This window comes from Alosa alosa, chromosome 5 (genome assembly GCF_017589495.1).
Source record: "Alosa alosa isolate M-15738 ecotype Scorff River chromosome 5, AALO_Geno_1.1, whole genome shotgun sequence".
Classification (NCBI taxonomy): Eukaryota; Metazoa; Chordata; class Actinopteri; order Clupeiformes; family Clupeidae; genus Alosa; species Alosa alosa.
This window is the reverse complement of record NC_063193.1, coordinates 16,068,821-16,086,954: the sequence shown is the minus strand read 5'-3', so window position 1 is coordinate 16,086,954 and position 18,134 is coordinate 16,068,821. Positions and strand designations below refer to the sequence as shown.

The 18,134-nt window shown below is 42.0% G+C and overlaps 1 protein-coding gene across 2 annotated transcripts in view; it reads right to left on the bottom strand.

Moving 5' to 3' along the window:
* The window catches only part of galnt9 (polypeptide N-acetylgalactosaminyltransferase 9), a 64,775-nt gene that overhangs the window by 9,729 nt on the left and 36,912 nt on the right, over positions 1 to 18,134 (bottom strand). The window contains exons 6-7 of one of the 2 annotated variants that reach the window (XM_048244021.1): positions 15,328 to 15,525; positions 11,650 to 11,767 (exon numbers count right to left, since the gene is read on the bottom strand). In XM_048244021.1, the coding sequence (XP_048099978.1) occupies positions 11,650 to 11,767; positions 15,328 to 15,525 (316 nt within the window). Of the gene's footprint in view, positions 1 to 11,649; positions 12,930 to 15,327; positions 15,526 to 18,134 lie in introns of those variants that run through there. The other variant, XM_048244020.1, reaches the window with a different exon arrangement.

The following is an 18,134-nucleotide window of genomic DNA, read 5'->3' as shown; positions in this document are numbered from 1 at the left end:
CAAATGGTGACCTGCATGCTGCCATATTAAGGCCTTTTTACGGTGTGTTTTAGCCGGGTTTTCGCGTGGAAGGCTCTGTAGAAATCTGGCACCCTATTCAACGAAGTTAAACTGAAAGAGCGTGCCGTTCACAGACACCAGAATGAATGAGTTCACAGTAACATTAAATCAGGCAGTAGCTTAATACAGTACGTTCAGTTCACGTTCGCTCAAAATACATATGAACGAGTGACTTTCGTTCAATGAATGCGTTCAGGCACAACACTGGGGAGGGGGGTAGCTGAAAGTTGACATCTGCCCTGACTGAATACTGATGAATAATGAAGCCGAGGCCCACTTGCGGCGCCGCAGTGAGTTCGTGGGCTACCGTTGCATTGTGGGGAATGGAGTATTGATGCGCAAAACAGCAGCCGGCGGCTGTGGCATGCGGGCCGGTTCTAATACTAATCAAATATCATCCCGGGGGCCGTAGATAATTAATTCACTTGACTTTGACATGTCTGCATTAAACAGTTCAATGGCCCTGGGGACAAATTACTTCCTCAGCCTTTCAGTTGTGCATGGCAGTGAGCGAAGTCTCCACCTGATCAAGCTCTTTTGCTTTTTAATAGTGCTGTAGAGTGGATGGCATTCATTGTCCAAGATGTTGATCAGTTTGTTTAGGGTCCTTTTGTCAGATATTGAAGTGATTCACTCCAGTTCAGCTCCCACTACAGAGCCAGCCTTCCTTACCAGCCTGTCAAGTCGCCCAGCATCCTTCTTCTTTGTGCTTCCTCCCCAGCATACCACTGCATAGAAGAGGACGCTGGCCACAACAGACTGGTAGAACATCCTGAGGAGCTTGCTGCACACATTGAAGGACCGCAGCCTCATCAGGAAGTACAGCCTGCTCTGCCCTTTCTTGTAGAGTGCGTCAGTGTTGGCTGACCAGTCCAGTTTATTGTCCAGGTGGAGACCCAGATACTTGTAGGTGCTTACCACCTCCACATTGACCCCATCAATGGAGACTGGTAGCAGAGCGGGCTTAGACCTGCGGAAATCCACCACCATCTCCTTGGTCTTTGAAGTGTTGAGTTGAAGGTGATTGAGTTTGTACCATTGCACAAAGTCCTCCACCAGGATCCTGTATTCCTCCTCTTGCTCATCCCTGATACACCCCACAATTGCAGTATCGTCAGAAAACTTCTGCATGTGGCATGACACATCAATTCAGATGTGTACAGGGTGAACAGGACTGGAGAGAGCACAGTTTCCTGTGGCGCTCCGGTGCTGCTGATCACAGTGTCAGAGAGACAGTTCTTCAGTCTAACGAACTGTGGTCTGTAATCCAGGTTACCAGGTGAGCGTCCACACCCATCTGCAAGAGCTTGTCTCCCAGTCTGAGGGGTTGGATGGTGTTAAAAGCACTTGAGAAATCAAAGAACATGATTCTTACAGCACTTTTCCCTTTGTCTAGGTGAGAATGTGTCCTGTGTAGAAGATAAGTGATGGCATCGTCCACGCCCACTTTCTCCTGGTATGCAAACTGTAACGGGTCTAGTGCATGGCGTACCTGGGGTCTGAGCATACCTAAGACCAGTCACTCCAGTGTCTTCATCACATGTGATGTTAGTCTTAGTAAGGTAGGAAGTGAACCAAGGATGGACACTGCCATGGAGTCCAGTGCTGGAGAGATGCTCCAGGAGGAGTTGATGAGAGATTTTTATGGCCGTAGTCTGCCTGTGTGTGTTCTGCAGTTCATGTGTCCAGGTCCCGCCTCCTCCTGAGTGCTGGGAGTTAAGTTCCTGGTTGGGCTGATTGGGCAGCCCTTAAAAGGCCTGAGATTACATGAAGACAAGGCCATTGTGCCAGACAGCAGATTCATGGTTATGACAATTGGGGATGTGCTGTGTGTTGTGTTGAAGTAAAAGTGTCTGCGTGTGCCAGGGTCGGCAATTATACTCTGTATACTCTACAATTATACTGACCAGTGTTTTGCCCCCTTTTTTGAAATTTTATTTTGATTTACAAATAAACCATTCATTTCATACCTTTACATCTTTGTTTTGTGTTGGCGTTTTCTTAAATTTGAATTATTTTTTATGTTACGCCTCCGCATACCCCAAAGGCATTTAAATTCAGGTGTAACAGAGATGGTGTCAAAGGTTGCACTGAGGTTCAGGAGGATGAGTATGGAAAGAAGTCCAGCATCAGCTGTGCAGATGTCATTGGTTATCATAGGCAGTTTCTGGGGTTAAATCTAGGGTGAAATCCAGACTGAAATACAGTAGCTCAAAAATATCATTGTCTGTTAGGTGGTCCTGGAGTTATTTAGATATACAGTACATGGCAGACTGGCTAAGGGTTGATAATAATAGAAGTAATCAGGAGTAAGTCCAAGTTTGTTGAAACAGGATCTCGCTGACAGGTGGAGGAATTGCACTTAGTGATGAGACCAGAAAGACAACTTTGAGCTGAGAGACTGAAATGCATTATTCACTAAAAATTCACTAAAAGCATTGATTTGTGGTGTGCCCAGAGTATTTGTTTAGCTCAGTAATTGAGCACATCAATTGTTGGTACATTTTATGTTGAAAAGATTCAGGAAGGAAGAAAAGAGTTCATCAGAGATTCTGATGGATGGTGTTATCAGGTGGCTTAAAGGAACACCAGTCTAAGAAGTACAACATAGAACTTATTTTTGGATGATAACGAGTGTAAACTTTCGTTGGAGACAAAAACAATGTTAAAATATAGCTGCAAGCAGCAATGAGGGGGCCAAGCAGATAAGCAGTTGAGCAGGAGTTGGGATTGGATTGGACTGGACTGGACTTGACTGTGTTGTGTTAGATTGGATCGGAGTTGATTGGATTGGATTGGACTGGACTGGATTCAAAGGTCACCGAATTTATTGTGTGTCCTTAAGATGTACTCCTAAGACCACATACCAAGTTTGGTTTAAATCGGTGAAAGTGTTGATAATTATAGCACCCCTAGTGGTCAAAGGTCACCAAAATAATTGTGCAGTCTTAATATGGGGTCATGACTCCACATACCAAGTTCAGTTTCAATCAGTGAAAGTGTTAATAAATATAGCGCCCTAGTGGTCAAAGCACACCAAATTAATTGTGCATCCTCAGGATGTAGTCCCAAGTCCACATACTAAGTTTGGTTGCGATAGGTGAAAGTGCTAATCATACTGCCCCTAGTGGTCAAATGTCACCAAGTGTATTGTGGGTCCTTAGGATGTGTTCACGAATCAACGTACCAAGTTTGGTGTCAATACGAGAAAGTCTTCCTAATTATAGCGCCCCTAGTGGTTAAAGTACACCAAATGCATTGTGCGTCCTCAGGATCGGGTCCCGAGTCCATGTACCAAGTTTGGTTTTGATACGTAAAGGCGTTATTGAGATATGAGCTAATTTCCTGTATCCCTAGCGCCCCCCTAGTGGTCGAAGATCACCAAATGTATTGTGTGTCCTCACGATTGGGTCCCAAGACCATATACCAAGTTTGGTTTCCATATATGAAAGCATTGCTGAGATTTGAGCCTACTTCCTGTGATTATAGCGCCCCCCTAGTGGTCAAAAGACTCCAAATGTATTGTGCATCCTCAGGATGGGGTCTCAAGTCCATGTACCAAGTTTGGTTTAGATATCTGTAAGCATTGCTGAGATATGAGCCTACTTCCTGTGATTATAGCACCACACGGTGGTCAAAATTTACCATATTTCTTGAGCCTCCTCCTAATTGGGTCCTGAGCCCATGTAACAAGTTTGGTTTTGATACGTGAAAGCATTGCTGAGATATCCCTTCACTTCCTGTTTGGTGGCTTCGCCGCCAATTTTGATTGGCTGTTACGGGCGAACGGTTTTAGCTTTGAAGACAAAAAGGGATAACTTCTTTGAGGCTTGGACTGAAGATTATGTGTGTCAAGTTTGGTGTCAATCAGACAAACTTTGTGACCTGTGAAAACTTTTAGGTGTTTTTGATTAAATCCAATATGGCGGCTGGATCAATTACGTTGACATCACAAATTCACATCTGTCGGACTTAGGACCTCCCACAGTATTAACAATCACCATTAGTAAGTTTTAATTCCAAACACAACACCCGTTACAGGCCAAAAGGTAATTTTGCTAATTATAGCGCCACCTATAGGTCAAAAGTCATGATATTTATTGAGCCTCCTCCTTATTTGGTCCTGACTCCATGTACCTAATCGGACAAACTTTGTGACCTGTGAAAACTTTTAGGTGTTTTTGATTAAATCCAATATGGCGGAAAATCCATCATGGCGGAAAATGATGTCATAGGGTGCGTTGAACGGCTTGATCTAAGGATTCCAACAATACCTCATACTTGACAATCGGGCCAACGGGTCAAAAGTTACTTGCATGAACGCACGTCCAACTTTGGCCTGTTGGTGGCGCTAGAGTGCTCGAGGTGCCGACTTGAAACTTGGTGAAATTAATCATGGGACTGTGCCCAATTTGTGTGCCAAATTTTACAACTTTTTACCAGACGGTTCTATGGGCTGCCATAGACTTCCATGACGGAATAATAATAATAGGAAAACGTAGAAACACAATGGGTGCCTTCGCAGCTTCGCTGCTTGGCCCCCAATTAGTTTACAACTAAATAGCATAACATATAGCATAGCCTTCGGGGTAGTTTCGCTAAATCACTCTTTTAATAGCCTGACGAGCCAGACCCACATTAAAATGTAGGGTCTGGGCACTCAAATTCCCTCTGCACGCAATAGGACAGAGTCCCATGCGTTTCCCACCAGCGGAGCTAGTTGGCTAGTTCAAACGTTTGCCAACTTGATAAAAGCTTAACTCGTGTCACACTGTTCGCCAACAGCAACATCCATCTTATTTGTTTTCAAGTAGCAGGGAATTCAAGCCAAACCGTTGCAACTCTGCCATCAATCATTATGTTAAGCCAGAGACTTTCTAATGAGGAGACACAGCACTCAAAAAATACTCCATAGAAATGCATGGGGCTAAAATGGCCGTTATCTACACATATCCCACCCCTTCCTCGGCAAAAAGTGACATGTGGAGCCAATCATATGGTGTGTTGTGAAGACATCGTGCCAATCATGTGTTGTGATCTCGCCACTGGAGCAAGATGTCTTACACCATATTCGACCCCCGATGAGTGCCCATAAAACGTTGGTATATGGCCGCCGAGTGGAGGGACTTGCCTAAAAGGACTTTGGTTAAGCCCACCTAACGACTCTATACACGATTTCATTGGCCTGATTGAGTTTCGATTTCTGGAGCTCACAAGCCAACGGAGAGTTGCTAGACTAGCCCGCGCGTCTAGATTTCTAGGCTACTCTTTTAAGCCTTGGGGCTGTATTTTGCACACTGGCGCATGGCGTAAAACTCGTTTTCCACCCGGTGCGAAGTTTAATTCCTTATTTTGCACGTTTATTTTTTAAACAATGCGTCCAGGGGTGTGGTAATTAACAACTTAGGGAGTGGCCTGGCGCATTCTCTAAAAATCGCTATTGTACACCTGGTCAGAAGTCTATGGCGAGTTGTTTATATGTTATTTTAAGAGCGCATTGTCAACAGTCATATTGGCGGGTGCACAACGCACCGTCCTTCTATCATCTATGAAAGCACACCAGCGCACGTCCATGAAACATAATTAGAATAAAGATATTACGAAATACTGTACATCTCATGATGAGTAGTTATTCACCATCATCTGCAAATTGGTAATGACGGTTAAAAGTGATTAGGGGAGAGGCGAGAGACGCGTATGGAGCACAGCTGAAGATGCACTGTCGCGACATATAAGCAACTCTTCTGCAGGATAAATGTTTTTTTTCAGTCATTTGAGCAATATTAGGGTAAGTGTTGCTTTTTCCAGCCTACGTTTTTGATGGTAACCCATTGTCAGTCAATAGTGAAAGTAACTGCATATAACTGTCTTGTCATTGACTGACTTTGCCAATGAGTTCAAATAGAGGAGTGCAAATGCGTGAAGGCTATGCTAGGTTTTAGTAAAGCATGGTTTAGTGGAATGACTATTCCATACGGTCTCGCAAGCAGCCTCTTTCAAATGCGCCGTTAAATATCAAAATACCGATGCATTTATTTGACATGCGCTTTTGACTGTCATGATAGGGCCCATAGAGTCATCTTCCTCTCCTTGTCAATACTGATCATCATTATCATGTTGATAATCTTATGAATGAAGATTTCCATACACTTAATTTTTTTGTAAAATGCCCTCCGATGAAAAATAAAGCCTTTGTAACATTTGTGTGTGCTTCACCCCAACACACCCAAGTGGTAATGATTTGACCTTTGCTACACTAGCAAGAACGAGCCCTGGCGCTTCTAAGGGAAAACAGGTGGTGCGCAGCAGCCGGCTGCCACCTTGTGTACATCACGTTCCTGGATGTCTTATCCTGCTGTCTTCCCTCTATCTTTTGAGGTCCTGCCAGGGCATTAGCAAAACAAATCAGACCAAATGACTTGTTTCCTTGGACACAAAAGAGATAATGATGAACCGATAATAGCACCAGTGCCAACTGGAAAACACATTTGCATCAAGCCGTGCAAAAATTGCCACGATGATGATTCCACCAAATTGCAAATAATTGATCTGCAACTGCAGGAGTTGACAATTTGAATTTGTGATGTTGAGACTGAGGTTAAATACTTTATACTTTTTTCATTTTCATACATACCCATGCACCCACCTAATATCATAACAGCAATATCATGTTAGATATAGACTTTAGACATTATCTTGAAAAAACATATCAGTATGCCATATTCCAATGTCAACATATCTGCATACTGATTTGTAGGCTTATCCACTAATCATGAACCCTGAAGCCTTTTTAATGACAATGTATCCAACCAGAAATCATTTTGGTAACACTTTATTTGGATAAGATTCAAGTTCAGTATGTAAAATTGTTGTTTGCTAATTACTCAACATGACCTTGTTAAAAGTGTCTACAGATTGTTGATAATCTGAGCATATCCAAATTAAGTGTGATTAGAATTTTAACAAGAGTGTATACAGAGACATTAAATAATAGAAAAATACAGTTTTGTGATAGACTGTGCCTGAATAGTTTTATGTTTCAGTTGAAGTCAGTCGGCATACATTTCAACTGGTTATTTGGATACAAGCATATCCCTAGTAAACAAACAGCATGTCTCACAGGAACTGCATGGCGAATAATTTCAGCGCCACTCCTCTGCCAGTAGGAATCTCTTTTAAACAACATTTACAAGCACTAATATGTCACAAAATGTCATAGCAACAGCACATATGGATGGCAGAAATATTAAACAGCATATGATATAACACAAAAAAACTGCATAAAATTTAGTCCTGAGTGAGCCAAAGGAAACTGAGCTTCCATTCATCTCGCTCAGCAGTCACTGCCATTCTTTAGAAGTATTGACTGCATCACACTAGTCATAGGATTATGAATTTTTAGCTCGTATACACTTAGGGCCATCGCCCCTCCTCCCAGTGCAAACATCAGGAATAACATAATTGACTTTTCTATTGTACCCCCTCAGACATTTGAAAATCAATTCAGGTTTTCTAATTAGTATGCACATACTCTCCCAGCTGGGTTTGAAGACCCATAATGCCAGCACTATCCACTGAGGTAGAATGCAAAGTTGGCTGGCAATAAACCAGCAATGAATTATCTTCATCATCATTACGGTTAGTACCGTTATAATGCATTCTTCAACCTCCCATGTGCCGTAAAATGAATTAGCCGCTGTCACATTCCATTATTGACACAAAGGAGACCCTACCCCTACATATTTCACAGTAAAATGTAGCAATGCGTTAAAGCAAGTAGCAAAGTCCTTTTAGGCAAGTCCCTCCACTCGGCGGCCATATACGTAGCAACGCTTTTTGGGCACTCATCGGGCATCCTATTCAGCAGAAATGCGCGTGCGCAAGGCTTCATGACACCAATCTTGCTCCAGCGGCGAGTTCACAACACATGATTGGGAAGATGTCTTCACAACACAACATATGATTGGCTCAATGTATTCACACCACACCACATGATTGGCTCAATGTATTCACATGTCGACGTTTTGCCGAGGAAGGGGTGGGATATGTTTAGACAACGGCCATATTGGCGTTACAAACTAACCCCATGCATTTCTATGGAGGATTTTTTTGAGTGCTGTGTCTCCTCACTAGAAAGTCTCTGGCGTTAGCTATCATTATTAATCCCAGAACTGTGGAAACCCTTGTCATCAAAATGGTTTATCCCAACATATTTGGATAAGGAGCACTCTTCTCTGTGTGCCACTAGATCATAGCTTATAGAGGCTTTTAGTAAACACTTCTCTATGGCTGCCATCCCCCAGAGAGGACGAATAAAATGTTGTAGAGCTGGAGCTGTAAACACAGATTGCATCAACGATTCCAGTAACCCTGACGATTCCATAGATAAAGTATAAAGTATATTCAGTCTACAGTTTTATTCCTGACACTTTTGCCATATAATGCAGAAAAAGTTGGCCACATCATTTTCAGTTAGCTACTGTATATACATACATTCATGTTTAATTCAGTAGGGAAAGGGAATTGTACACCATCATTTTCATTTATGTTAAAACTATCCATATATTCACATAGTATATCTGATTAGGGTATTTCAAAATCTCTCTTGGCACATATGTCCTTTATTCAGTGCCCTTTTCAGCAATCATGTGATCATGTGTGTCATCCAGTATAAACACACTCACGTGGCAATGAATAATGCATGAAGACTGCTGTTCAAGTAAAGTTAGTTAATGGCTACCATGCCTTTGAATCCGGGGAAAGTTCACAATCTGTTCTACATGATAAAGTAAAAAATATAGGAATGAAGTAAGCTGTAAATAACCCTGACTATATTAAACAAAGCAAATTGATTCTAGCTCTGTAAATAATGTATAGCTGTACTGGGAAAAACAAGCTCATGATCAATACTGAATGGCTTAACCTATTGTTGCCTTGCCGAAGAGTGATTGCAAACCAATGCAGTGCAACACACATCATTTTATGATCTTCAGCACAAATGTATTGTGGAAATATGAAGTCAAACATGAAGTGAAAGTCAAACAAATTACAAAGTGAGATGACATTTTTGATACCTTCGCTATTCACCGAGAATAATAACTAAGTCCTTGTGAAAATGCACTCACTCTATAATAATCAATCTAGTCTTTCATGCATAATGCTTGTCCCCAGGACAAGCAACGAAAGGTCAATTTTCTTCAGTCTCTCCAAATTGGATTCATTTGTTTTTGATTTAAGCCGTTGTGTTTTCACCGGAGCCGCACGCCACACAGTTAGCAGAATTTGTCATTAGCCTTGCACTGGATATAGATGTAATTTACAGAGGGTTGAAATTGCCTGCTACCACAGATGGTACAAGCCTTAATATGTGTTTATAATGACAGGACAGTCCTCACTTTTCTCTGAAGGTGACTGCCTGAGGCGAGCATGACGGGGGGCATCAATTTCAGTTGTCGCATTTGGAAAACTCATGAAATTTTGTGACACCCTTGCTCTTAAAGATGTAAAATAATCACAGGCATCAGCACACTGAACAATTAACTTGGTAAATGCTTTTTGCTTGCTGGTGTTATTACACCACAGGCTGATAGACTGATTTAACAAGCCTTTCCAGGTTCTTGATAGCTTTTTCAGATATACAGTAAACACACAAAAAAAGCTAAATGCCTGATCAGAATGCAATATTTCACATAGTTTTGAAGTCCCGCTCCCCTTTTCTTTTTTTTTTAAAGATAAGTGCTGCAGTGCTTGGACGAACAGAGCCAGGAATCTATTTACAGAAGCAGTTGCTAAGGTTGAAGAACACAATACATTTGAAACACTCAATAACCTTTCACACTAGACTGTGACTTTCATTGGTTGCCTGTGAGGCGTTCTGAGGCTGCCTGGCGGTTGAGTGCAGCCTGGGCTAATTGTTAAACATGTTCATGTCAATCATGCCTATCCCAACTGGCAATGTCTTGCGAGTCCTCTCATGTGCAGCCACAGCCTGAACGGCTTCAAAAGAATAATTGTTCTGTTCAATGCAAAGAAATAAAAGGTATCTGACAACCTTTGTAAAAGAGGTGGAATTGTGCGTTCGAAAAAAAAAAAAATTCAGCACTTGCTCAAAGTAAGGAAAATGGTCTTATATGCTCTCATTTCTGGTTTGTTTATTTCATGTCTATGCGTTACAAGCGCAAAATGCATAGAAGGCAGCAGTCAAAACATGAGGCCTCCTATAGAGATGGCCATCAGCATGCATTGTTCTTTTTGTCTAAAGTCAACATTATGATTGGTCCTTTTGTTGTATTCATAAGCAACTATGATCTTGGTATATGCCCTGGGGTGTCAGACCGGATCGTTGTTGGGATGGACATTGTTATGGTCAATCATATGGTCATTCTCAATATTCTGCATGGGTCTCGAATTGTTGCTTGATGATATATTTCTTTACTACACCCACTTATGAGCAAAAAAGACAAATAGGTCTATCATGTACTGCTATCATATACTGCTCTTTCTGTCTTGAAATGCCCTTCCTTCCATGTCAGTCTTTCTCTTTTTCACCACCAGCATAGAGAGTATATGGCTATGCCAACAATTGTTGGTGCAGCAAACCACATTCTTCTTTCCTGAGGATGGTTTGTAGTACTTGTAGTTTAATTAATTTGTTCTACCATAGAGATATTGCCTATTACTAATAGTCAAAGACATTTGGATGTGAATATATTTTTTTATGTTCCCTTCCTACCCAAAACATCTGGGGGGCGTATGAAACCATCTGCAGGGCTGGATCTGTCAAAGCCAAATCTTTGACACTCCTTGTATATGGCCATATAAAGGATAGATAAACATGGCCTTGGCGACAGCCACGATGTAGGTCTGAGGTCCAGGATGGAACACACATTGAAAATGAAGTCTTCACAGAACGACTTTGCTAATAGTATCATAAAAGAGGTCAGTTAGCATGTTACCATGTTAGCAAGCTTCCATCAGGACCAACTGGGGTGTTGGTGGTGACTGAATGTTTTTTTTGTTTTTGTGGACATTTTCTGGACCAGTTAGTTCACGAGTTTTAGACCAGATCTTAATAATGCTGCTTTAAGGTTCATTTGTCTGCGACGCATCCAATAGAAACCGATCTAAATGATAACAAACATACTCAGTGGAACCGGTCTGTGTGGGTGCACAGGCATTCCTCTTGATTAAGCGAAACATTTCTCAAACTTAAATGGGCCCCCGATTCCTCACCCTGCATATACGCATGCCAAGCGTTAAATTCAACTTATGGAAGCCTTACTGCAGATTTACATTTCCAGAGCCTTGAAGTCTTTGAGCCAAGTGCACATTGTAATTTAGCTTTAAAAAAAATCCCACATCCCTTCCAGCCACACATTTCTGACTTGGCTCAGTTAAACAGCTGTTTGTTGACCCTCCCAGCAGTCTAAAGCATTAACCCTCTTAAGCCTGCAGCAGCCGGCTATACTGTAGTTTCATAAATCCCCCCCTTATCCCACTCCTTTTTTTCTGATGCACAGTAAACCTTCACAGACAAACCTCCAGAGGAACTCATGTTTGTAGAGGGAGATTAATCATAGGACTACTTACCCTCATGCCAAGCTCAATATTTTCACCCCCATAGACCTCCATGCCTGGATCAAGCAGGCCGATTTCCCCAAAGTATTCTCTGTCCACCACGAAGGAGCAGCCAATCATTGCTGGTGTCCTAGTTTCATGGACATGTTCACAAAAAAATAACAGTCATGAGTGTCTGCAATGTTGGGTTGACTACAAAAAAATAAAATGAAAATGTAAAGCCTTTTAAATAGTCTAAGCATAATCCTTGGGCTTTTCTATATATAAAACAAGTAATTCACAAGCCATTAATAATCTTAACTGTGTATCCAGTAAAAGATTAGAATGGCCATAGGCTCTCCCACGGGCTAATTCTGGGGAATATGTTTGTGAAGACATGCCTTGTCTTCTTCGTCCCTCTTTGTTGTTAAATTAATAATTGGTCATAATGGGTGGCAGACACATACAGTATGAATGTTGTCATTCATAGTTTTATAGTAGATTTGATAAATTGCTTGGCTATCATTTAGACAGTTTGAACCTGACATAATTTACCAATGATTTCTAGTCTATACAGTAGGCTACCGTAAATGCCGTAAATTAAAATGTTCATTACGTTACATGTCACGTCCTTTTGCACTGATGAAGGTCTGAGGACCGAAACGTTTGTATATCACCTCACTTGGTAGCACTTTGTCTTGATGGATTAAACACTTTGTCTATTTTTTCAACAGCAAAAAAATAGTGTGCGAGTTTTTTCTTGATTGACTGTTACATTGCCCAGAACTAACATACCGCAGGCCTTGATTAATTGGCGCGACACCATACCTGCCTAACTTGAACCCTTACGTTACATGTTAAATAGACATTATACACCATAATCGACAACATCAACGCTATACTGGTGTTCTATCATCTGTATTCTGTGCAAAGAAAGAGGAAAAATGCATGAGCCTAGGAAGATTATCATGTGCTGAATATTGCTCCATCTCTCTGGCATTTCCTGGCAAACGCTTCCGCATCTTTTTCACATTTCCTCCAAAGGACACATTCATTCTTCTGCCTGTGTTGTGAATGAAACTCCTCTCCTTCTCCCCAGTTAATGTCTGACAAAGACAGCAGCCTCATTGCCAAAGCCCTGGGGAGGCCAGCAGCGGGGTCCTGGGCGCGAGGCAGATGTGGCGATCGGAGTAGCACCACTCCAGGGGGAAAGAATTTATCTGGAAACTACAGAGGATGATTCAGAGGCGGCATGCTGCGTCTTCCTTCTCCACAAGCCAACACGTGGAGTGAGGGGACATTACGCTCTTGGTCTGAGGAGGAGGAGGGGGGGGGGGGTGGAGGGGAGAGGGAGGGGATGCCATGGAGGTAAGTGGCATGGCTCAAGTACGAGCAACCATCCCAAGCAGCTGTTTCTCTCTCTTATGCAAGCGAGCAAAAGCACATTCACACTCAACAGCCTGTATGAAGGCCCACCACTAAAAATAACACCGCGCGGTTCTTGAAGAGCTTGTACATAATCCTGTGTGAACGAGAACCCTTGTCTTTACAACACTGGTGACAGTGCTGCTATTATCATTTTGACATTTGATAGATCCTTATGATGTGAAGAACAAGGCTTGTTAATAATATATCATTTATGACATTCACGGAATGAAAGTAGATTATTGGTTGTGATTAGAAGAGTGTGTGTACTTTCCAAAATGTTTTTAGGGGTTTCAGCACCATAGACATCTGGGAACATACAGTATTAGTACTATACCATCACGACTGCATACTAGCATAGTATACTATGCTATATTGTTGTGAAATGGTCTCAGAACATATAGTATACTGTATATAATAGGATAACCTATTTACGGCAATAGAATTGAGATCTGGATTCAGCCTATAGGCATATATAAAATCCTTTAATCTATGTTCTTTAACACACACTTCAGAACATTTTTCAGTGCAGTTCTTAGCACTCTAGGTACTGACTAAAAGGTCAAGATCAATAATAGCCTCTTCTTTTCCTGACCAAGTTTGACAGAACTGACAATAATCATACTTGATTTTCCTTCAGATCCTCCTGCTATTTCTATGTGCACAACAAAGCACAAAGCTAAAATACAGCAAAGAATCTTGGAACAGCCTGCAGGATAAAAAAAAGGACTTATCACTGTATTGTATTCATTCCCTTTGTTCTAGTAAGTGGGCAAACACCCACCCACCTATACCCCGCTTCCAACCACCACCTCCACTACACACACACACATGCACACACTCACACTCAAACTCTCTCTCACACACACACACACACACACACACACACACACACACACACACACACACACACACACACACACACACACACACACACACACACACACACACACACACACACACACACACAAAAATAGCATGCAAACAGTTTGTCCTCTATTTAGTTAAAGAGAGGTACCTCTCATTGGCAGAGACTCTCTCCATCTGCCAGTGCTTGTCAAATAACATCACACTCAGCCTCTGCAATGCACCGCATTCCGCTTACCAATTCATTTCATAAATCTGAAATTGCGTTTTTATCTTGACTCTCCTCACAGTGTACAAATATAGGTAAAAAATAAATAGAAAATGTCTGTGGGTTGTCCTGTATCACCCGAGGCAAAGCGCCGAATGCCAACAGGAAGCCGGGGAAGAGGGAGTGGATAAGCGGAAAAAATAGCTTTCGCATTACTGACACGTCATGGCTATCAGCCTTTTGATCTATTCCCGTCACCACGACCTGTGCCAATATCTGTCAATAACAGCACTCCACAAAAGCAGGACCACAAAACGTTCCTCTTCCAATTCAATGACCTTTTTTCCAGCACTGGCACAAACACCATCAATTACACCAGTCTCCATGTATAGCACATTACTAATGTCTCCGTATATAGTGCATGTGAGACATGATGCGTTTCGGAGGCATTACGCTCCTTACGTCAATCTGTTCTGTGGCGCTGCTTTTAACTGAATATCAGCCCCTTAATGTGGTACTCCATTAACTTCATATTTAGCTAATGCGAGTTTCTGCAGTGAGCAATGAGTATGTACTCCATAGCAAGATGGCTTTGCACTTCATGGTCCTGCATACGAATCTGATTTGTAGAGTGAGGGTATTTGTAGAGTGAGGGTATTGTAGAATAAGGGTGTAAAGTTGCTGCGGAATTGGGCCTTTTCTGACCAGCTAGGCTTCAGCATTGCCCTCTGTCTGTAAGACTGGCATGAATAATGAATTGGGGTTTTTATGACCCCATAGTCCACTATGTCTGTGTCTGTGACCAGATCTGAGTCTGCTGTGCTTTTGTTTACAGGTCCTGTTTTCAATCCTGCTCTTTCTAAGCGTCAAGTGTGAATGTTTAAAATTGTATCAGTGTGCGCGTACTTCACATTTGGTTTCCCTAAATAAAGGAGTCATCATCCCCGTAGGCTTTTTCGGTCATCAGAGGTTATAGATACCTCCACTATACATCAACACACTGCTGACTCTCCACTTATCATATCAAAGGGAGTGGAAAAAAACCTTAATCATTTTTAAACCTAACCCCAGATTGATGGGCTGATTCTGTACCAGTGACAAAGGAGGGCTCTCTCGACCAGTCTGAAATATTAATCTGTCATCTCTCCTGCTCATTCATATTTTATACAAGTTTCTCATGTATAATGGAGCGGCGGGGTTTCAGCCCTCACCTGATGGGGGCGGTTTCGTCGCCCTTGTCGAGCCAGTCCTGTGGCGGAATGATGTACATGCACCACAGGCCCCAGTTGTAGCCGTGCGCCGCGTTGGCGTACTGCTGCACCTCGAACGTGTTGTACTTGATGTTATCAATGGCTGGGAGGATAATCCGCGTGTGATCTTCCTTCACCCGAGTCAGGATGGGTTCAGCCCTGGAGAAGACAACAACAACAACAACAATTAAAGCACATTATGGTTGTTTGTTCCACCTCAGAGGTATATCAGAAGTGGAACCCAGAAAATGACTGGTGGACCTCTCCACCATTATCAGTAATGGGGTGATGCATTGTTGATGATGGGGGTGATTGCTTCTTGCACATAGCACCCTCATCCTCCATGAAAAAGAAAACAAGGAAATCACTATACATAGACGAATGGGCTCAACACTACAGCAAATGTATATGTGCGCTATAATTACAAACACCAGATAGAATTAAATCAATTATTTTCAAAGGCAAAGATAAAATACAGTGATTTAAAAGAGATAATGACAACAGAAAGGGAATGGAAAAGACTATTTCACAGTCTCCTCACACACACACACACACACACACACACACACACACACACACACACACACACACACACAAACACACACAAACACATAAAACACACACACACACACAGCCGGTCACGCTCAGAAACATCAGTCTCGTCTGAAAGCAAAAGTGCACTGACATTTCAGCCTTGGGATGTTTCTTCCCTCTATATTACCTGTCACGGAACAGACTAGTGTTGAGCGGTATTAAGGACTGTGTCCTCTGGTCAGCCCCTGACTATCCCTGCTTTCTGTCTTTTTCTTTCCTAGGCAACAGTAGAGCCTTTAGAAAACACTGACACTGAAATTTACATATCATTCTATTCTATTAACATTCTATTCAAACTAACTGACAACACAATACAGGCGCACATTTTTTAAAAGCATTCCAGATTATTTTTTGGACCTTGTAGTCTGAATCTTGGTGTTGCTAGGGACATGTTTTACCATGTCACGTCAACATGAATAAGTTTGTCCTAATCAACCTGATGCATTTCTATAGCTGTATAGCCATGAATTTTGTCTATTGGCTTTCACAGATTCAGCTGCCATTATATGTGCTTGTACATTCACACAGGCACCCACACGCACCCACACACACACACACACACACACACACACACACACACACACACACACACACACACACAGCCAGTCAGTGAAGTAATGATAGAGTCTGGCAGGAAGAGAGAAAAAGCTAAGCTAAAATCAGGAAAACGTTTTACAGCTCTGATTATTCATCACTTTTTTTGTTCTCCCTGTAATGAATGCCGCTCCCAGACCATAAACAGCAGGATCACAGGGGATTTTTTGATGATTACATTTCTAGCGTTGATTTCCACTCTATCACACTTGGAAATAAGATGTGATCTATGTGAAATGTAAACAGATTTCTATCCGGGAGAGGAAAATGCATTTAGGCAGCGCAGGAGATTCACTTTGGACTGTACGTTGGAGGTACAAACACACACACACACACACACACACACACACACACACACACACACACACAAATGAGTAATGCCAATAACTAGTTCTTCTACTGGAGCTCCCTGTTGTTCATATTACTGAAAATATCAAGGCTATTCTTCATTCTGTGGTTCCTCCGCCTACCCCAATACAAAACTAAAAAGCTTTAGATTAAACTGAAAATGGATTTGTCAGGAAGAGGGAGAGAACAGACAGAGACAGCAGTAAAACAAAGTGGTAATTTGATTTCACAGAAAGGTACTGTTAATATCTGAAGGTGTCCTCATGCCATTTATACTGAATACATTTTTACCATGTAATATTATATGTCAAGATGACACATGAGCAAGGGGAGGCTTTAATGCTGAACACATCTTTTATGTACATCATGCAAATGTATTACACTGATATAGATATACTATAGGCCACAGATTTCACTATTGTGATAAGGCATGTAGTCTATACTAGCCAGGCTTTTCACTGGTAATCCTCTGCGTGGATGACTATATGGAGCATGGGGTTTTATGACACTTCTCCATCTCTCCAGGGAGGATGAGCAGCATGTGCATGGGCACCACACTGGTGGAGTTCAAGAGACCACAAGGCCACGCGGCAGCAGGTCATAATGATTAACACAGGCCAACTCTCAGCACTAACAGCAGGATTCAATCAATACGGCTTTGGCCCCATATTTCTCTCTGATTGTGAAGGTCATTTGGAAAGACATACAAATTCAGTGACTGCTGCCAAAGCCAGCCAAAGCCAGCCAAAGGCAGCCAAAGGCATTTTTAGCCCATCAGTATTTCATTTAAGTCCAATTTATAGACCCACAACTGTGGATGCCAAATGATCAGAAATATTCATCAAGTTAATTCCGTAAGACCGGTGTAATGCCAAGTTATGAAAATAGCGCTAACCTGGATCTAGGGTGAGCTCTGCTTCACTCAGCCCAGTGTATTTGACATGCCTAAGCCATTTTATATTACTACATTTCAAGAATCTTTTCAGAATTGCCTTCAATCAAATGTTTTTGATCCAAGATCACGCCTGTCACAACCACCACGATATACTTATTTCTCTGCTCCTTTTTCGATATTTATCATCATTCACCATTGCATATGACTATTCCAGGCTGCTGCTCTATATCTGGTTTAAACCTGGCGATTCATAGGGCAGTGCATTGAAAGCCCACCCACTTAATATACAGTGAAGGCGCTACAGTGGTGAGTACATAAGCTCCTTAAGCGCACTTTG